This window comes from Polypterus senegalus, chromosome 10 (genome assembly GCF_016835505.1).
Source record: "Polypterus senegalus isolate Bchr_013 chromosome 10, ASM1683550v1, whole genome shotgun sequence".
Classification (NCBI taxonomy): Eukaryota; Metazoa; Chordata; class Cladistia; order Polypteriformes; family Polypteridae; genus Polypterus; species Polypterus senegalus.
The window spans coordinates 85,035,371-85,057,989 of record NC_053163.1 but is presented as its reverse complement, the minus strand read 5'-3'; the positions used below and the strand labels follow the sequence as shown (position 1 = coordinate 85,057,989).

Here is a 22,619-nt window from a genome sequence, read left to right as displayed (position 1 = left end):
AAATATTGCACAATTATATCGCTGACATTATCCATTGCATATAATCGCATCAGTTACCTCTCTCAAAGAAATACTCCACCTGAAAATTATATTACACTAGCTGTGTAAGCCCATGCTGTAAAAAGCATTGGGTTCTAGAAAGTATTGAAATCATCAGAAAAAAAAATGTAAATATAGAGATGCTTGTTATATTTCTGTTAGCACCTTCTTTTACCACTAGTGGGAGTTGAATTTGATTCTGTCAAGAGGTGCCTTAGAAGGTCTAAACCAGGGGTGCCCACACTTTTTCGGATTGCGAGCTACTTTTAAAATGACCAGGTCGAAATGATCTACCTACATTAAAAATTATATATATATAAATATATATATATATATATATATATATATATATATATATATATATATATATACTGTATGTATATATATATATACTGTACTGAGTATACTTTATACATAAAATGTATGTTGTCTTACATAACTGAATAACCTTTATGGCACAATAACAACTCAATACATTTATGGTCACTACAGTATTTGGAGTTAATAATAGTCATGCGGGAAAAGGCTGACTAGCATAAATAAGTAGAGCCGAATAATGTAGTCAAGGAGCTTTTGAATTCAGCCGAGTGAAAAATGACAGCTGTTCAATTAACTGCGATTCTAGTTCACTCTCCTTTCTCTTTCTCAGATCGCTTTTTGGAAGGACGTCAGTTTCGTATTTTTTATGAACAGTTCGAAAGTGCCTTTCCACATTTTCCTTCTTTGGAATAGCAATGATAGATTGACAGATCAGACAAACACACTTCGATTGTGACATTGTGAGAAAAAAAAATCATCTAATAATTCCACACCCATCCCATACCCTCCCCAAACAATTTTGTTTAAATCCCTTCTTTAGTCGATATAAATTGGAAGGCTAGCTAGATCACAGCCGGAGTTTTGCAGTAGCTCGCGCATTTGATCGTGAGTGCAGGATGACCAGTGTGTTAGAAGAAAGATCTCAGACTGGCCGCCCTGTATGTCAATCAAGTGGCAAATGCCATAGGGAGGATATATGATAGGCTAACATTTAAAAAAAAATATTTTTGAATGCAACGCGATCTACCAGTCGATCGCGATCGACGCATTGGGCACCCCTGGTCTAAACAATGATTTGCCTTGAGACGTAATGCATAGTGAGAACTAGTTGGATACACATGGAATTCACATATTGTATATAGCCCCTTTTTTCAGAATTAGCATCAGACCGTATAGCTATGAGCTCCCCACTAACCTTGAGCCACTGGTAGGCTAGATGATATATTCTTTATTCAGTTTGGAGTGTAACATTCTGAGATCCAAACTAATGCTCTCATCATTCTTCCTCCTCTTATGTCTTTCACCTCCAGCTCCAGTCAGCCTTCAAAGCACATTTGTGGCGTGAGCCTTTGATTGAATCTCGCCCTTCAAGTTACTTGCCATCTAAAATTATATTAGATGCTCTGAATATCTCCAGAATAAAGTCAACCTTCACCTCTGGTTTATACCCTTTTACAAGTTCATCCTCTTGGAACTGTCTGCTGAAAACTGAACAACGCATTCCTATCTATTTTTCCTTAAGGATATCTGTGGCAGTAAAAATAGAAAATCATTTAAACCGTTTGATGTACTGAACTGACACCATTATGTGGAAGCACATAACAGCAGGAGAACGGGCAGGGTGGTGATAGGGTAACTGTTTATTTTAGTGGGTCTGCAATGAATTAGCTCCATAACGATCTTACTTGATTTATACATCATAATAATACAGAGGTTAATATTGTGCAGGACAAATAAATTATTAAGAGTACATAAAGCAATACTGAAGGGGCAAAGGAATAAAATGCAACGCTTTAAACATTAAACCTGAGGAGATATTCATATTTTCACAATGCTTTTTACATTGTCCATCACATAACACTGTTCCTCTGGTTTCATTCAAAAGGACAATTTTATAAACCAGTTCATATTATAGCCCAGCATGCGTACCCTTCCTCAGGACATAAGATCTGCTTAAGCTGAAGCGTGACTGTTTCATTTGCCTTGCTGCATACATTAGCGTAATGACACTTGCGGGACATGTGCAGTAACAGCACTGAGGTTATTAGTGACTTTGAAACAGGGATGCGTAATATATTCCATTCCTCTGGGAGACCATGGAAATATGCACCCTCATTTGTTTCATTTTATAGACCATCATAAACAATGTGCTGTTTGCATGCAGTAATTTTTTATGACCAGATGTTGGAAGTGCAATTCCCTTTGGCGCTCCAGACCATAAATAAGATTCTGGGGGCTTTACATTAAGAGGATACACCATCTGCTTTAGGGCCATGGAATTGTTTGTGCAATTATTGTTTAGCTGTAAATAAAAAGCGCCTTGCTAGATCTGCAGCTCATCACAAGGAAAAGTATCGAACCCTGGAAGCAGTTAGGCCTCCGACGCAGAAACCGCTAGCCAGCATTATTATTCTGTGATGATATCACATTAAACATGCATTATTGCACAAAATCAGAAGATTAAAATATATATACTGTATATATATATATATGAGATGCCTCCCTCTCCCTTAGGAAGTGAAATACACATTTGATAAAAAACATACACCATTAAGAACAGAGATGGGGAGTTGCAAGTACCTGAAAATCAGAAGTCCCAAGTCCAGTCCTGTTCTGGTTACTGTTTCTGCGGAGTTTATATGTTTTCCTTGTGTTTGTTGGCTTTGCTCAGGGTAGTCCAGTTTTCACACACTTGGTAAAATTCAGTGTGTCCTGCAAAGGTGTGGTGCCCACCCTGGGTTAGTCTTGGTTAGTCTACACAACATTGCCAGGATGGCATCTGGCCCTTCTGTGAATCTATAGGGAGGTTGGGAGTGTGCACTGATACAGCATTGCTACACCCACCACACCACCTGGATGGAACCCGAGTGCAGCAGGTGACACCTCAGCATCACACTAGAACAGTGTGAGGTCAAGGTATCCCTGTAACTTGGAGGACCTGCTTGCAGGTTAACGTCATACCCAGGATGAAGCAATTTCAAGTTAAGAATCTTGCTCAAGGTCCCAACAGAGTAGAGTCACTTCTGCCGTTTATGAGATTCAAACCAGCAACCTTCCGATTGCCTGCTCAGATCCCTAGCCTCAGGAACACCACTCCATCTATTGGAATAAGCATGTTTGAAAATTTAAAATTAAACTTTTGAGTGCCCCATTAGCTTTACTGAACTTGCTACTTATTCAAAAGAAATAAAATAATGTTCATAAAAAGGAGTATTAGTCCCTGTGTCGTTTTCTGTGCCAGTCTGCAATATCTAGTGATTAGCATCACACCACACTAATCTAGTTCAAGCCTCTCCAGAAAGCTTTATACCGTTTATTATCCTAAACTGGGCATCATCTGTAAGATACGCTGCATTTTCACAAAGTGGCAGCCTGGTCTCCTACTTACATTGACAAAAAACATGGACAAGAAATATAACATAAGTGATTCACTTTGTTAGGTAGTAGGCAACTGACAACTAAATAAATCTCATTCAGTTGTTTCATAAGAGAGGAAAAATTATTCATTTTAATGTGGTCAGTTATAGTCGTTCCAGGCTCCCACAATGCTCCATAAAGTAAAGTGCTTACCGTTTCTCAGCTTAGGTTCATTTCTCTTCAGTGTCCACCAGTGTACCTAAAAGCATGGTTCATGAAAGGGCCAACTTCTAATGTAAATTAAAGAACAACACTCCATCAAAAATTATTACATTCTTTTTAACAAACAGGAGACTCATTAAAATCGGATTAGGGAAGCTGGCGCTTTGAAATAGCTTAGTATACAAATCATAGGAGCCCAAGACTACCACTTCCACTCACTTCATGAGCTGATGGAGTCGGAACTACAGGAGCAGTTTTAGTTGAAATTTTTCCTAGCATTTTTTAAGATTTTAATATATTAATAAAAAAAGGATTTTGATTTTTTTTGTTTACATGATGAAGGTTAGTTGTTCAGAATATCATCCACTGCACTCATCACATTGCCTGAAAAAGCAAAACTGTGAACTTCAGGATCTGTCATCACATCCTATATAATTCAGCTCTGTCAGTATGCAGGCCGGTGGCTGGCTCATTAATCTCCTCAGCGTCCATCATTCTTTGATTTTTTTTTTTACTTTTTCAGGCAAACAGGCTGGATGAGCTTGTTTTACGTTCAATTAACACTATGCTTTACTAACAAAGTCAACCTTAGACATTAAAAGTAAAAAAGAATACATTTAAAAGATTGAAACACAAATTAATAAGTACACTAATTTATTCTCAAAGGAACATCTGGCTTGCCTGTGAGGTGCTTGAGAAGGAGAAGAAAACTACACCTTTGAACCCTCTGCTTTCTGACTATTTGATTTGAGGATTTCACTAAATTGCATTTCTTTTCTGAACTTTATGAAGCAGAATACAAATATAGAATCAAAACGAATTTTGTATGACATTTTATACTTAATTGTTTAAGCACTTATGCTGTGTCACTTGCAGTTGGTGAGGTCAGGTGTGCAGGCTCGAGCGCCATTTACTTCAGAAACACCTGTTGGCTGTCACCAAGTGGCATTACCCCAGCACTTTATTTATATATATATATATATATATATATATATATATATATATATATATATATATATATATATATACAGTGTAGGGCCATTAAGCCACGATGATTGGGGTCCAAACTGCTTAACCGTGGCTTAGGTGGTCCGCGGCTTAAATATTTTTTGATAATCCATAAATTACAATAAATAATGAAAAAATAAATGTTTTTGACCACAATCCTTTCTCACGTGTTGACCCGCGAGTCGCCATTTTGAAAGTAGCGGCGTAGTCTCACGATATTGCGTGCTGCTTATTAAATCGTGATTAATGGTCTTGAAATTAATAATAAATTATTATTTAAGAATAACAAAACATATCAAATACATTTAAAATATTTTATTTCACATCTTTTCATAAAAATTACTAAATATTTATTTGTAACATTGCATGGCACAATACAGTATTAAAATAGTAATTATTTGACATATAAACGAAATCACACGCAAGCACTTTTATTACCATCACACATTAATACATTAACAATGTTATAAACATTTTAATAAAATTGAAATTTTTTTTATTTCCAATATAAAATTAAACATACAGTAATATAATAGTTGTTATTACACAATAACAAGTTACAAACAGTCTTTATTTTTTAGTAAAATATGAGGTGAAGTCAGCTTGCTTCTTGTTCCTAGAAGATCTCATCTTGGCATCTCTTATGAGAGACTTCAGCTGTAGTGTCTATACTTTATCCCCCACATGCTCGTAGTACTCTAAGGCCACTTCAAGTCCTTTAACTGCATCATCAGCGGTTCTAGTTGGAGGTACTGGCACAGGATCTTCTTCTTCTTCATCTTCATTGTGGTTTTCTTCAGCTAAAATGGAAGATGCTATTGGGACATCATCATCTATGATGGACCATGCTGCAAAGATTTCTTGTACTGGTACACTTGAGTGGACAGCCGACATCAACTTCTGTTCTGCCTCCCGTACTTCTTCTGAACTGAAACCTAGGAAGTCTTCATCTTTGTCTTCTTCAACAGTAGTTGGGTTCTCTGTGATGGGAGCTCCAAGGGCTTTAGTCCAACAATTTTGAATTGTTTCAGGCTTGATTGCTCCCCAGGCTGACTCAGACAAATACAGTGCTTCTTTAATTCTTACAGTCTTCAGGAACATAGGGACACGCTTATCTTCTTCAACCATGGACTTTATCATCTCCCGTCTATAATTGGCCTTGAACACAGAAATGATGCCTTGATCTAGGGGCTGAATCTTGGACGTTGTATTCTTTGGAAGGTAATAAATGAAAATCTTGCCATCTCTGGACTTCAACGTCTCTGCAGGGGGGTGGGCTGGACAGTTGTCTAGAAGTAGGCATGCTCGTGGTTCCATTCCCTTGCTTCTAAGGTGCCTACGGACATCAGGGATGAATGTCTGGTGAAACCACTTCTCAAAAATTGCTGCTATCATCCAGGCATTCTTGCTGTGATCGTATTCCAATGGTAATGATGACATGTTGATGTTGTGGAAACATCTTGGGGATCCAAACTTGCTAATATAAAGAGGTGTTAGCTTGTGATGACCCGTCCAGTTACAGCAAAAAAACATTGTCACCCTGTCTTTGATTTGTTTATAACCTTCTTTGCTGGTCTTGTCTTTCTTCATGGCTAAAGTCCTATCAGGCAGTATTTTGTAGTAAAGGCCCATTTCATCAGTGTTGTAAATCATCTCTTCTGTTAGCTGCTGTTCTTCTATGAATTGTTGAAATTTGGGAATGAACTCTTCTGCTGCTACAGTGTCTGCTGACTTAATCTCGCCATTGACCTTTATTTGTGAAATGCCGTGTCGCTGTTTCCACCTTTTCAACCAGCCACTTGAAACTGTAAACTCAGGATCTGCATCGGGACAATGAATTTCCTTGTATAATTTTTCTGCCTGCGCTTGGATGACTGGACCAGAAATAGGGATACCATTGTTTCTAGTCTCACAAAATGCATTAAAAGTTGCTTTGTCTAATTCTGGATCTTTTGCTGTTCTGGCTCTCTTGCGGCTTAAACCACCTTCATCAAGCTCATGTTCTTAATTTGTTTTCATCTTTGATCCATCCGGTAGTGTTGACTCAGGTACCCCTAACTCTCTGCTTACTTTAATGCGAGTTTCGCCATTTCATATTGTTTCAATTACATCCAGCTTTTGCTGAACATCATATGAAGCGTGTTTACGTTTATTACTCATGGCGTAAAAATTTTTAAAGCAAATATGATGTGCTTGCTATAGATTCAGAAACTGAAGTGATTTACGTTGGGTTTGTGACTCATATTTATACAATTTCAAGTTTTATCAGATTATCGAATTAAAAATAATACTCGATTGTTTGTGAATTTACCGCGGATTAACTTTTTAGCATTGTAAGGTGTGAATCAGTTACAATGGCGGCCTTCATAACGCTAACACTCAGCGTGGATAAAACAGATTAATATTTGAATTTCATTGTAAGTTATTTTATTGTTTATTGATAAATAAAAGACTAATCTTCTATAAATACCTCTTTGAAGTTATAAGCCAGCATTTCAATATTTAATCCGCGATAGTGCATAGCATGTCAATCACGGACATTCGAAATGCCAAAATGACAGCTGTCAACACCTGTCTCGAGTGTTTGAGAGGCCATGTTTAGGTCTGTACGATCCATAGTGTCAACAAATTAGGATCCAAGCTTTATGCGCAGCTTAAGTGAATTTGCAGATTACTGGCCCGCGGCTTAATGACCCTACACTGTATATATATATATATGTGTATGTATGTATATATACAGTATATATATATATATATATATATATATATATATATACCGGTGCACAGCACGATAACGTGCATTGAATACACTTGACTTGAGCATTCATAGTTTTCATACTCTCTACTTTCTCTGTATGTTTACCATTCGTTTGCTCAGAGGTTGATGCGCTTGCTCCTTGCTGAATAGCTCTTCTTTTCCCCACCCTAGCGGCCCCTTTCTTCTCTTCTTCCATCGGCATCTTTTCGCGTTAAAACTGATTAAGTCAGTGTTTATGTTCCAATTACTTAGTACGTTTTCTTTAATTTTTCACTTAAGCTGGCACTTAAGTTTTCAATCTACCTCAAGAATGATTTAAGATATGAAGAGGTAGGGGAATTGACGGCGAAGGTGGTAGAAATGAGAACGGTGCCCGTACGCATGCACCACATGGCTTCCCTGCTGGCCGCTGCCGAGAGTTGATTCTACAATAAAATAAAATAAAAATAATAAGAGGAATAACCTTGGAAGTCAATCATCACCCGAAAAGCAGATAGTAGACGTTACGTAGTATATGTGTGCCAAATGTCAGGTCAATAGTTAAAACAGTTTGTGAGCTGCAGGTGATTTAAAATTCTGGACAAACGAACAGCCACGGTAGCGTATTATATTGAAAGATATATACATATATATATAAACAGCATATATCAGGGGTCTCAAACTCTAGTCCTGGAGGGCTGCAGTGGCTCCACTTTTTCATTCTAACCCTTTTCTTAATTAGTGACCTGTTTTTGCTGATAATTAACTGAATGATTATTTTCATTACTTAAATCTGTCTGTCTGTCTGAAATGTATACTACTAAATAATAAAATAAGCTACACTAAACATATTGGAAGGAAAGTTTATTTAATTTATTAATAAGGACCATCAAAGTTAGGAAATGTAGTTTCATTTTATGTTGTGATAAATCATTACTAACTACACAGTGTGGCAGACAGCGGGGGATATTGACCGGGAGAGGGGCAATATCTTCCACAGGGTACAAGAGGGCAGTCCCCCTGGATTCCATCAGGGGGCGCCTGGATAGTTCTGGAGCCATAGACTGCAGCATTTCTGCCACACCAGGAAATGCTCTTGGAACAGGAAGCAGGTACACCCAGAGTGCTTCTGGGTGACCATGCAGCATTTCCGCCTCACCAGGAAGTGCTGCAGGAAGGTCATCAGGGACCAACTGGAGCACATCTGGGTGCAACATATATGGGGCTGCCTCACTCCATTCAAGAAGCCAGAGTCAGGAGGCAAAGGACAGAGCTTGCGAGGAGGGGAGTAGAGGCGGCAGAAGAATAGAGAAGAAAAGACAAAGGAAAGTAAAAAGGATTGCGTTTATTGTGGTGGTTGGTGCACTGTGTGTGTGTAGAAGAAAAATAATAAATAGAGTGTACTTCTGAACATTGTGTGTCCTTGGTGTCTGTCTGTAGCCTGGCTGGTCTTTCACAACAGACATGTATGCATAGCGCAGTCACTTTCCTATGACTACAAGCCCCTAGTCACAAGTAGTATATAAATACTGTATATATGTATATAGTAATTGTATTACAATAAAGTTAACTTAATTAAACATTATTTAAAACATAAGACCTTGAAAGATCTTCTACATTAAAATGTGCCTGGTGTGATATGTACCTGCAGTTCCTTTCTCTCATTGACATTTCAAAACAAGTTTTTATATTTTCAAACACTGACTGTGGTATTTAATTAATAGTTTGTGTTGTCAAAATGGGTTTATTATAATATTACCCTCCATTCTCAAACTGAATTAATCCAAATGAACATTGCAGGAGTGCAGAGTTTAAACTATGTCAGGAGAATTTATCCAAAAATGGAACCATGTGACCAGAATCCTTCATTGTGGAAATGAGCATTTGAGCCTGTAGGTTTTTTTGAGGTTCTCCAAAAATGTACATTTCAGCTGGCAATACATTGTATGGTTTTGATTAGCTGCTACTGGTTAAAGTAGATGTTATAATTAGGCTATGAAAATGTGGAACAGACAATGTAAAAACACCATCATTACATTACTATTTAATCAACATTCACAAATATAAATATATACTAAACTAAATACCAAACTGCAATATTTCAGTATTTGAAAGATTAGCATTAAATTAACTTTAGTGCTATTGTAATTTTTTGTAGTCTAATTAACTCATTTTTTTATATTTTTATTGATTTTATTTTGAAACAAATAAAATTCCATACAATCAATTCAAACTTAACAAACCAAAATTCAACCCCCACCTAAGAGAAAGAAAGAAGAGTCAACAACCAGAGCAAATCTTTAAAAGCAGCAAGGAAGGAAGAGTATCCTTTTCCCTGATAGAGAACATTATTCTAAAATGGTATTGATTAGATCCTGACATATTTAAAAAATGTTTTGAACTGATCCTCTAAGTAATTTTTTTTTCCAATTTGAAATAGTATAGAAACATCAGTTACCCACTGACTTAAAAGAGGTGGATAGGGATTCTTCCAATTGAGCAAAGTAAATGTATGTGCTTGTAGCAAGGTAAAGGCAAATATGATTTGTTTGTCCTTCTCCACTCTAAGCCCATCGGGGAGTACACCAAATACAACTGTTAAAGAGTTAGGAGTGTTTGTGACACCAAGGCTATCTGAGAGGCATTCAAAACATGTGGCCCGGTAAGGCTGGAGCTCAATTGCATCGCACACAAGCTGAATCTTGCCCTGAATACATTTTGTATAGTTTTAAACAAGATAAATGTGCTGGATAAAAGATTTTGAGTTGAATGATTGAATGTGTTGCGCATATGAAACTGGAATGTATTCTATGCATGGCTGCCTTCCATTCCTTTTTTGAAATATTTAGTGAAAGGTTTTTTCCTCACCATACCCAAGAATCTTTTTAAGCAAGGGACTTTACAATAGTTTTATATATTATTAATATGCTCTCTGAGTCTTCAAGACTGATCAATATTTCTTCTGAAATTCAAATAAGTGGGAGGGGAGGAAGATAGGGCAGTTTCCATTTAGCAAAGTTTCTGATTGTAAAGTAGTGGAAACATTGTGCTGATGAGAAGTTCAATTTGAAGCTTAACTGTTCGTAGGATGCAAAGACATGATCTATGCACAAATCTCTGTTTTAATCGCAGACATTTTCCAGATATTAAATACTGTCAAATTTTAATTCCTTTGCAGACTAGGCTTGTGTACATTCATCGATTTGTGTTGATGTCCATGTCTTCATGAACTATATTTTTGTAGTTCCACTACACTAAGAGCATCTAGTTGTGGTATTTGTAAAGAGTCAAGCACTCACTAGATTGTGTCTTATCTTCTTTAGGCTGATTAGAATATAAGGAATTACAGTACTTTCTAAATGTGTGGGTTATATTTTTATTGTCAAATGATTTTATCTCCATTTATGTTGCTAATTGCTGTTATCGCATTGTGGAATTCCTACTTGTCGATTTGTTGAGCTAAAATCTGATTGGCCTTCTCTCCATGTTCATAATAATGATGTCACAATTTAAAAATGAATGCCTCATTTGGAGACCTGGCATATTCTTGATATATTCTGGTAATTTCACTGATTAACTCAGTACTTTTTTGGTTCCCACTTAATTCTTGTGAGAAAGATATTAAAAAAATTGTCCTCTTAAAAATGACTTCAAAGTTTAAGAGAGTATTCCTGCAGAAACCTCTGAGGATGCATTTCTCTCAAGAAAATAAGCAATTTGCTTTGATATGAATTCTGTACAGTTCTCATCAGCTAATGAGAGGGGATTAAGATACAGGCTGCAAGATGAGTGTGTAGAATGCAGTGATTTAAGCTCCATGATCAGAGGGGCATGGTTGGAGATAACAATAGTGTCGTACTTATAAGATTTGATAATAGGCAAAAAATTATTATCTATCAAGAAATAATCAAATCTTGAGTAATAATGATGTATTGGGGAGAAGAAGAAATATGCTCTTAGGTTTGGATTTAAAAATCTCCATGGGTCTGATAAATTATGATCCATTACAAACCATGTAATTATTTTTGCAGTATTAGATGTTATTGCCACCGTAGCTGAAGACATATCCAGTTCTGGATTTAAAGTCTCTGGCCATTATAATTTTATAAGTAGTCACATTTGTAATAGATGCATATACATTTTGGATGAAATCTCTATCATCCATGTTAGGTGCATAGATATTTATCAAAATCACTTTACTATCAAATAAATTGTCCATCACCATGACATATCTCCCTTCAGGATCAAAAACCATGTCTGATACTACAAATGGAATTGTTCTGTGTATTAAGATTCCACACCTCTAGTTTTCTTTCTATAGCTGGAGTAAAAAGTGTGGCTAATCCAATCTCTTTGCAACCAAAACTTGTCCTTAATTATTAAGTGAGTCTCCTGTAAAAATATTGTCTTGGTATTTAGACCTGTTAGCTGAGAGAATACTTTTATCTCTTTAACTAGCAAAATACCCGCGCTTCGCAGCGGAGAAGTAGTGTGTTAAAGAAGCAATGAAAAAGAAAAGGAAACATTTTGAAAATAACGTAACATGATTGTCAATGTAATTGTTTTGTCACTGTTGTGAGTGATGAGTGTTGTTGTCATATATATATATATATTTACACAAACACACATAATCATATATATATACATATCTATACATATACACATATATACATACATATATATATCTACATATATACACATACATATACATACACACATACATACATACACACACATATATACACACAAATACATATATATATATATATACATACACACACACATATATAAACATATATATACATATACATACATATCTACATATATACACACACAGCTATTTCAGTATCAGTGCAATACGCTGCTTGTTAAAATGGATAACTCCCGCTCTTACGTGCAAGTCTGCGTGGATATTATGAACTATCGTATTTGTTCAAGTTCTATTTAAATTTTAAATAGAAGGAATTTTTATTTAGTCGACAGAAATATCTTTGGTAGGAATGGTAAAAACAGACAGGAATATTATTCCTGAATAAATCAACTCAAACCTTAAACAACTTATAATATTTTGCTCTCCATAAAAATATATCCTGTCTAAATTATACAAGTTAGAAATAAAGTAAACATTAAAAGAACAAACATTCAAATTTCTTTACTCTTATGTAATTTTATATAAAAATAAACTTAGATTTTAAATATCCCAAAAGATTTTGCTCTCCATAAAAATATATCCTGTCAAAATTATACAAATTCAAATATGAACATGCTGCATAACAAAACCTGGAAATATAAATAAAATGTGTTCCTTTCAGCAATAACAAATCAAATCATTCAGTTGTCTTTGCTCATATGTCATTTTAGAGCTGGACGCCTGGCATCTTTTTTTGGCAACAAATTCGTTTCTGTTTGGTGTGAGGTTCTGTGTTGTGGAGATTCTCAGGATGGATTGCAGGTGCTCATCAGTGAGGCGACTCCTGTGTGCTGTTTTGTTAGTCTTTATCACTGAGAAGAGCTTCTCACACAGATATGTGCTACCAAACATGCACAAGGTTCGAGCCGCATGTAGACGGACTTTTTGTTCTTCAAAGTCACCAAAGCGCCATGCAAACTCAGTGCGCCAGTTTATCAGCAAAGTGCGATTTGGGAACACCGTAGTGACGACTTGGTTTAACATTACTTGGCAACAGGGAAAGTGGGGCAAGGTGCACTGGTGCATTTGTGTCTCCCATAAAAGCAGCTTCACTTGAAATCACTTTGTGATTGTGCACGGTAAAAACGTCCGCTGAAGTGTCAGATTCTTATTTAATTATTCTGCTTTCTGTATCTTCTGCATTGCATTCAGGTTACCCTGATGTTTTGTCTCATAGTGCCGTCTTAGATTAAATTCTGTAATTACAGCCACATTAGCTCCACAAATGAGACACACGGGTTCAGTAAACATATACTCAGCCTCCCATCGCTTTTAAAGGCTCTATTTTCAGAATGAACTTTTCTCTCCAGCATCGTTTGAGCTAGCTTCGCAATAACTTGCAGCATCATAAGCTAGACTTGATTAACGCGGTAAGTGTTCGGCAAGGCAGCTGAAGCACTGCATTATGGGATCTGTAGTTTATTGTGTTACCAGCGCTTCATATACCTGGGCCATTAATAACAATAATACAGTATATAAAATGATCTCGGGGCGGATATAATTACACGGGCGGATGTGGCCCGTGGCCCTTGAGTTTGACAAATATGGACTAAATAGAACTTGAAAAGATATATTTTTGAAATGTGATCGCGCAATTCAGATAGAGTTGACGCCACTACAGCCTGCATCCTCCCTCGCTCTTACTTTTTACCGCTCATCTAATGAATACACTGAGTATGGCTTTACCAAAACAATCATTGATGGCAATAAAGTATCCATTATTCGAGTATGTAGATCGGGATATATATATACATATATATATACCCGCGTATCGCAGCGGAGAAGTAGTGTGTTAAAAAGCTAGAAAAGAAAAGGGAACATTTTAAAAATAACGTAACATGACTGTCAATATACAGTATTTGTTTTGTGAGTGTTACTGAGTGTTGCTGTCATCAAGGATTTGATTATCATTATTTTTTTTAATCAGGCTTGTATTTGTAGGATGTGTTGTGTTCAAGTTACATTCCGTGTTTGTCAATCGTTATAAAGATGACAGGTTTCTTTCATCGATTCGCTTCTTACTGCATCAATAAACAGCTCGCCTTCTTCTTTATCTGAGACCTGACACACTGCATGCACGGTTTTTTTACACTGTCTTCCTTTAGCGGACATTGACTTTTTCCACCGTGTGCTTTGTTTCCGCAGTAGCTGGATTTATGAATATGCTTATCAGACGCTTCATATTTTTGCTGCCTTTTCAATTGTGTAATTGGTTTTGTTCAGCTCTTTGGAACTGTTGCCTTTTATCTGTGCACTCCGTCAGTTCATGTGAGCCGCTCGGTGTACATGCATCGAAGGTTCCCAGCTGTGCTGGTGCCATCTCATGCTATGTCCGTGGCTGTATTTAATGTTACCTTAGTCCTGGCACTTAAAACTTTCTCTCGCAGTTTCGCTGAGTTTGTACCAAACACCACCCTGACCATCTCATCTTCCTCTGCATAAGCACAGTCCTTCACCCGTGAATATTTAGTGGGAGTTTGCTATTGGATTGCCGCTGACGGACGGCCTTATATGGGCAGGCACTAAATTACAAACGCCAGCGGCAGCCTGTCTATGAACTTAATTTAAAGTGTAGGTTTACATCGTGCTTTGTTTCCGAAGTAGCAGAACTCATGAATATGGTTGTATATGTCACTCGCTCGCTTCTTATTGTTTCGCTGCCTTCTCAATTATATAATGCATGTTTTCTTCAGCGCTTTTTGGAGGTCTTCCTGGTTTTCTATGTACTGCGTGATTACGTGGGAGCCGTGATGATGTCACACGAAACTCCACCCCCACGGCGTTCAAGCTCATCTCCATTACAGTAAATGGAGAAAAACAGCTTCCAGTTATGACCATTACGCGTAGAATTTTGATATAAAACCTGCCCAACTTTTGTAAGGAAGCTGTAAGGAATGAACCTGCCAAATGTCAGCCTTCCACCCACACGGGAAGTTGGAGAATTAGTGATGAGTCAGTGAGTGAGTGAGTGAGTGAGTGAGTCAGTGAGTGAGGGCTTTGCCTTTTATTAGTATAGATTCATGGTTTTGTAAAGCATTCGACTCATTTGATCGAGCTGCCCAGTGGGACACCCTGACACTTCACAGGATCACCTCAAAGTTGCTGGATATCATCACCAGTGGTGCTGTGTGGAGTGGAGTCAGAACCTCTGTGCTTTTCACAGTTGATTCTGGGGTTCATCAGGGGTGTGTTCTTGCTCCTACTCTGTTCGGTGTTTACATGTAATGCATGTTGAGCAAGGTCGTGGAGTCCAGCAGCTGTGAGGCATCAGTTGGTGAAGAAAGATTCACTGATTTTGTGTTTGCTGACGATGCTGTGATCTTCGCGGAATCAATGGAGGCTCTGATCAGTGCACTTGAGAGACAAAGTAAGTAATCTGAATGTCTGGACTTGTGAGTGTCCTGGATAAAAACCAAGATCCAGGACCATTTTGTTTCCCCAAGTTAGGCTAGACCACACTTCACGAAGTCCCAGTCTTATGGTATATCAAGAGGCAGAGCGCATCCAAAATAAAACAACCCCCACCAGCAGTGGTGTAGAAAAGGTTAAAATTGAAATATCTTATGATGGTATAGTCCAAATGCAATAAACCTAGGATATGATCTTAAACAGTCCCAATACAATAAACGTAGGGAATGATGTTAAACGGTTTCTTTGGAAATAGAGATTATGTATGATAGTACATTCCCGAAACAATAAACCAAAATTATGAATTGAAAAAAAAACACTGTAAATAGCCAGTTACTTTGTGGTTGTCAAAATGTATGTACATTCAATGAAAGAAATTGCAATATACATATTGAAGTTTAAAAAAAAAAGAAAAAAAGTGGCAGAAAAGGAAAAAAAATGTATAGTTATGGCAAATGTCACATTGCAAATGGACCGAGATGCAAGCACAATCTTCATTGCCTTGCCAGGACATGATATGACACACAATATGGACTCATGATCGTGTTTCAAAAGGATGTCGGGATCAGTCTTCCTAGCTCTTTTTCTGCTTCATCTGGAGGCCTAAAATATAAAACTGACCTTCATTAAACACTTTCATTTTGGCAGGAAACGAGAAGCTGTATCTGTTATTGGATCTGCGTAAACTTTGTTTAATGATGTAGAATACAGTGCATTTAGCAGGTATTGAAGGGGAGAAATCTAGGAAAATACAAATGGGGTTATTTTCAAATAGAATCTCCTCTTTCAGCCTGAGAAGAGACATCAAGTTTTCTTTAACTCATAGTTTGTTGAAACTGACAATCAGGCTTCTCGGATTTGTCTGATTTGAAGTCCTCTCCAGTTTTTTAGAGAGTAGTTCAGCTATGAATTTCACTGGGTTTGGACTTTCACAGTTTTTAGGGAGACCTTCAATTCTGATGTTGTTCCCTCTATATCTAACTTCCAGCGCAGCCAGTTTGTCAGTGAGCCCTTTACATTCTGATTTAGTAGCTGTTTGCATTTTCATTTTGTCGATTGTTTAACTATTTCAATACAAGTTAACATCTTCAAGCTGAGCAGCAAGTACTTTAATATTACTCTCAAACTTATCATATTTTCCTGTATTTTTTCAACAATTTTCTTCTAGAATTTCAGTAAATGTTGCAGTAAACTTACGTGTAGCATTTAAAACATTTCTCCAGGCCTTTTATATCCTGAAGCTGTTTCTCATTTTTCTTATTTCTTTCTTTCTTTATACCCTTCTTTATATCATTCTTTGTTTATGTCATTGTTTATATCATTTTTGTCCCTCCCGAGTACGCCATTCATTACCTTCATCTCGGACAGTGCGTTTCAGTCTTCTCTGCTGACTTATGGGAGGTATTAGCTGTAGTTGACAGTGGCGATAAAAAAGCAATGCTCAATTCCAATAATCCTCCTGGAATTAAAGAATTCTCACTCACAGTTTCACTCTCACTTTCACTCTTGACTGGGGCCAATGCAGCAGCATCAGGTCCTGGCAGATCTATTCCTTTGCCCATTTGTTCCAGGTGAGTCTCTGGAACGCCATACTGTGAACTTGAGTCCAGTTTATACTTTGATGGAACTTTAGCTGCCTCAATCTTTTCTGTTCATGCTTATTTATACTTTTGTACTGTATAATGTAATTAAATCCTCTCAAGATGAGTAAATACATGATATGTCAGGATGATAGTAGAAAAAAAAGGGTAAAATAACACCACTGTTGAGGTCCATCAACCGCGTCGCTGATGAGACCAACCTTTTTTTATCTTCTTTGTTCAGTGAGATAAATTTAATCTGTCTTGGGCTTGAACAAGTGCACTGTCAGGTTGAATCTATGAGGTGAATATGCGAAGGACAGCTGACAAGTGATTGTCAGTGAGAGATGATCTGTATCTGGATTTGTTCAACCTCATCATTGAGAATGTTTATTCACATATGTTCACATAGATCCAAAGAGAACCAACATCTTCTGAGCATTCTTCCTCTTGTGTTGAAAGTTCCCATCTTTGAGAGAAAAATAAAACACTGATTTGAAGTGCTCTGCCAGTAGTGTATCAGACTGCAGGTCAATGAGTTTGAGATGAACATTACTAGGTACATTTACCACAATGCAAATGAAGAGGGAAGAAATCATGCGCATTTCACTCTCAACTGTTTTGAAATCTTCACATCTCCTTGAAAACTCACCCTGCAGTGCTCTTAACATGGATGAGTACCTGCAGAGGTGATCATCTGATGGTAGAACTACTTTCAATGATGGTATATGAGTGAGAATGTTTCTCTCCAAATGGCTTGAAAGAAACTGCAATTTTCTCATGAAAGCCTTCACCAGGCTGTATATTTCATGCGCATAGAGGCCTTTGCTTTGACGTTTGGTATTTAATTTGTTAATTAATGTAGACACATCAAAAGCAAATGCAAGACTTGCCAACCATTCGGCATCTGACAGCTCAGGGATGTCCTTGCCTTTCTTCTCACAAAACTCTCAGGTCCCATACTCTTTTAGGCACTTTGCCCAGGCTGAGCCATCTGACAGCTCTGAGATACCTTATGTCACCATGTTCGTTCGTTTTCATGCTCCACCAAAAGTGCAACAAACTGTGATTCAATGCATTTGTCCTGCTCTGAAGTTAACTGTTTTAGTTACAACATCAATAAAATGATTACATTTAGCACAGACTTACACAACCACTCCTGATGTACAGTATAATACAATGCAAAAATACAGCTTTCTGTTCTGGGTTCATTTCAGTCACTTTATCTTGCATCCACTTCGTTTTTCCCTGTCAGATTTAGACAACCATCTGTTGTAACACACCTGCCAGCTTGTCCCACTTATCTCCTTGAACAAACCGCTTCCCATCGTTGTCCCTTTCATTGAGCGCATTGCTGCCAGCTCCTCCGTAATCTTAATCTCAAAATCTTTTGTTATCCCATGTACAAAGATAAGTAACTGGGCTGTGTCATGGACATCACAGCTCTTGTCCAGAACCAAGGAGACAAAGTCAGAATTGACCACTTTGTTTTGCAGCTGAAGCGCCAGATTTCCAGCGATGTCCTCGATCCTTCTTGTTATGGTTTGCCTGGAGAGGGGCATGTTCTGAAATGCCTCTATCTTCTCAGGGCATAGTAGCACTTCAGAGTCCACCAAACACTCTTTGATGAATTCCCTATCAGAGAACAGCTTACTGTTTTTTGTGATTTTGCAGGATATCACAAAGCTGATCTTAACTGCTCCATCCCTGCATGTGTAAAGCTTGGTTAAAAAACGTTCTTATTGCTTTTGTAGCTTAGATAGCAAAGCTTCAGACCCCTGTGTCCGCTCTGCATCAGTCAAGTTCTTATATTTCTCTATGTGTTTAGTCTCATAATGGTGATTCAAACTGTAATCCTTAAAAATAGCCATCTGTTCTCCGCAAACTAAGCACATGAGTAAAAAACACTTTAGCACACCTCCTGGTTTCTATCCAAATAGGGCTTTGGTGGATACCCACATACCACTCTAGATGTATCATCCTGCCAAATTTGAGCTTTTTAACTAAATGGGAAATAATGTTTTTTTGATGAGTAAGTGAGTGAGTCAATCATTCAACTTTGTATTATTAATTTATTTGATGAGCTTCTGTAAAAAGTTACATTTCTCCCTGGAGACAAACACATTTCTATCTATTTAGTTTATTAAATTAACAGATGATCTGCTTTGTTGATAATGGGTTTCATTAAATGCAGATGCCCGACTACATTAACAATATTTTCAATCACAGCTCCATAAAACAAGCCATGATAAACGCATTAAGAAAGAATGCTTGTCCGGAATGCTCAAAGACTTTTAAAACATGATAAGAATTACCTTATGAAACAATATATATATTTAATATACATTTAATATCTTGTGAATAATACAATCCAATATTAGAATTCCATTTTCTGGATACAAATTGTTTAGTAAAGATTTAGACAATAATTCTGTAGGTGATCCAAACATTGATTGTGTTCATTTATCTTAATTTTTTGCCAACCAACTGCTTTAATAAACCAAGTTGTACAAACATATGCAATAAAGTGTTATAATCCTGAAAGAAATCAAAAGTTAATTGTTCTGCTTTAGCACCTAATTTGAGTACGTACTGTGAGCAAGGGAACAAGTAAAGTTCCGTGCTCAAAAGTGAAGCAAAGAAACAGCATGGAAACAAACCTTTACTTGTCCCTTTCCAACCTGCACTTACACAACAATCTACTCATAATGAGTTACAGGGAGTAAATTTAAATGTAAGACGGTCTTTTTCTTTTTCCAAATAAATAAATAGGTAAGCCGAATAAAAGAATGATCTGGCAGACATATGGGTCTGGAGATAATAGTGCATACTGTATATATTTGAAGTGAATGTATTTTGAGTTGAACTATTTTTCTGGTATATTACACTATATTATCTAAGGGACGTCTAGGGAATCCTTTTATTAAGGTGTATTCTTCATGTGTGTCCACAGTACTTACCACCAACTGTCGTCCACACCACCCAGAGGCTGATGGCCCTCAGACAGCAGATGACCATCTACAACATCAGCGCCTACATTATCCCCTCCAACGATGCTCATCTGGTAGGTCCTATAGTCCTGTTTTTCTTTTTTTTTAATTCTTTTTACATCTTTTCCAATCTGTTTTTAGATTTGTTGTTTGGAAATATCTGTATAGCACAGGCAGATGAAAGTCTATCAAACTACAGAACTGAGTCCTATAGACTTCCTTGTTTGCCTTTTTTAACTTAAATGCTAGATAAGCAAACATATGCCTAACAGACACAGGATGAACTTCATATTAAATCCTTAATATTTACTTAATTCATAAGCAAGAGCCTTTGATACTGTCCAAGCTCCAAAAATGTTAATCACTCAGGAAAGGGCAGTGATTGAAAATTACCCTTCACTGAATTTTCTATGCATGGCACTCTAATTAAATTTGTGCTCTTGTTAACTTTGCAAAGCAATCTGAAATGTTGAGCACCGAGAAAGACACTATACGGTATGAAATAAACCTTGCTTGATTGATTTGACTGACCACCTAAGGCACTTAAAATATTGTGGTTTTTGTTTTATTATATTAGAGTGAATACATTGCAAAGCGAGATGGAAGACAAGAAATGATATCTGGATTTTCTGGATCAGCAGGTATATTCAGAGTTCTATATAAAAATGAACTATCAGGGACTGCTGAGGTATAAAATTTTGAAAATGTTATAGAAGTTGCTTCCAGTAAAAATGTCACATTTCACATACACTTTGGCTTATACTAAAAGTTCCTGAATAGAGTACAGCAGAGTGGAAAATATAACCTTTTAACAAATACCGTGAAAGAGATTTTCAGTCAGTGGTCATTTGTGAGTATTGTGGACTGTAGATCAAGTAAGATAGACTGTCCTGTGAATAATTTGCTTGAAACAAATCTCTTTTCAGTAAATCAATGTTAAAGTTTGAATGAAATGTGCAAAAGAAGTTACTTTTTTACCATTTATTTCATATTGAAGACTTAATAATAAAACCAGCTGTAACATTCATGAACTCCACTAATCCAATTCAGTGGCCCAGTAACATTGGCTGCAAAACAGAATAATGTCCTGGATGGAGCACCATTCTATGACAGGGCCCTCACACACACACACACACACACACACACACACACACACACACACACACATAAACACACAGTGACTCAAGGCCAGTTACAAATAACTGATTAACCTGACCTGAGCACCTTGGGGCATATGGGAGGAGCCCCCAAGTACATCAAAGAAAAACCAAAACACAAACACAAGGAAACTCCATACAAATAATTTTCCCCAGGCTGGGGATTCAAATCCAAGACATTGGATTTGTGAGGTGACAGCAGCACCAGGCTGCCCATTATTGATGACATTTCATTAAAATAATTAAACTACATGTAAGAAGCCTAAATTAAATTGAACAAAAGACAATAATGAAAAATAAAGTGACAAAAGGTCAAAATTGAATGGAAAATGATAAAAAGCACAAACTGACTCTAAAATAAAAAGTCTATTTGAAGTATTTCAACAGCATTTTTAAGATTAAATGCTTATGTCTACTTACAACAAAACAAGCGTAAAACAGTATAAAACCACAACTAAAACCAAAAATGAAAAGAATCATAAAAAAGACAACATAATGCAACAACATAACACCTGTTAAAGGTCAAACAAACCACTAGTTACTGCATGTCAACTGTCATGAAAAATGAATAATTAAAATTAAAACAAATAACTCAAAACTAGAACAACAAGGTCATCTTTAATTTAATATTGCAAGTTTGACTTAACATACAAGGAAACAGTAATTTACAGAAGTGTCCATGAGACCTGCACAAGTGAGAGTGTTCCGAATGAGTCCGCTGTGTCGCTAGCTGTTTTATAGCTTTACTTAAGGGTCACAGGGAGGACCAGCAACTAGGACACTAGGATGTCCGTCAGTCTAAATAGCATTGAAAATTTTAAATTAGAATTCTTAAGCACGAAAATCTGCTCATGCCTAGAGCAGAAGGTGGTGTCAGCACAGAGATATGATGGTGATTACCAACACACATACAAGTTTTGACAGTTTAATTTCTGGAATGGCCACATTGTGTTGCCTGTGTGAGTAAAAATTATTTGTTTTTTATCACAAGAGGATAGTCCATCATAAATTAATTTAACAGGGACAAGCAGTCAACAAACAACGCTATTTTGATGTGTTGCAAAGATTACGGAATTCTATTCAAAGGAAAAGACCTAAACTGTAGTCTGACAAGTGGAACATCCTGCCCCAAGCCATGATACATTCAGTGTTAGTGACTTCCTGACCAAAGAATCAATTACCAAGTTGGATCATCTACCCTTTATGTGACTTAACCCCTTGTGATTTCTGGCTCTTCCCAAAAGTGAAACCTGCCATGACAGGATGAAGATGTTTAGATATTTCTGATGCTGATAAGAGGGTGATGTCCGATGTTTTATGATGAGACGTTGCTTTGTTGTTGCTTCAGATTCAATGGGTGATTCATCTTGCATTGGAGTGCACACTTTCTCT

At 37.0% G+C, this 22,619-nt stretch overlaps 1 protein-coding gene across 1 annotated transcript in view; it reads left to right on the top strand.

Moving 5' to 3' along the window:
- The window catches only part of xpnpep2 (X-prolyl aminopeptidase (aminopeptidase P) 2, membrane-bound), a 142,431-nt gene that overhangs the window by 52,960 nt on the left and 66,852 nt on the right, over positions 1-22,619 (top strand). The window contains exons 3-4 of the mRNA XM_039766060.1: positions 20,034-20,144; positions 20,648-20,711. Of these exons, the coding sequence (XP_039621994.1) occupies positions 20,034-20,144; positions 20,648-20,711 (175 nt within the window). The remainder of the gene's footprint in view (positions 1-20,033; positions 20,145-20,647; positions 20,712-22,619) is intronic.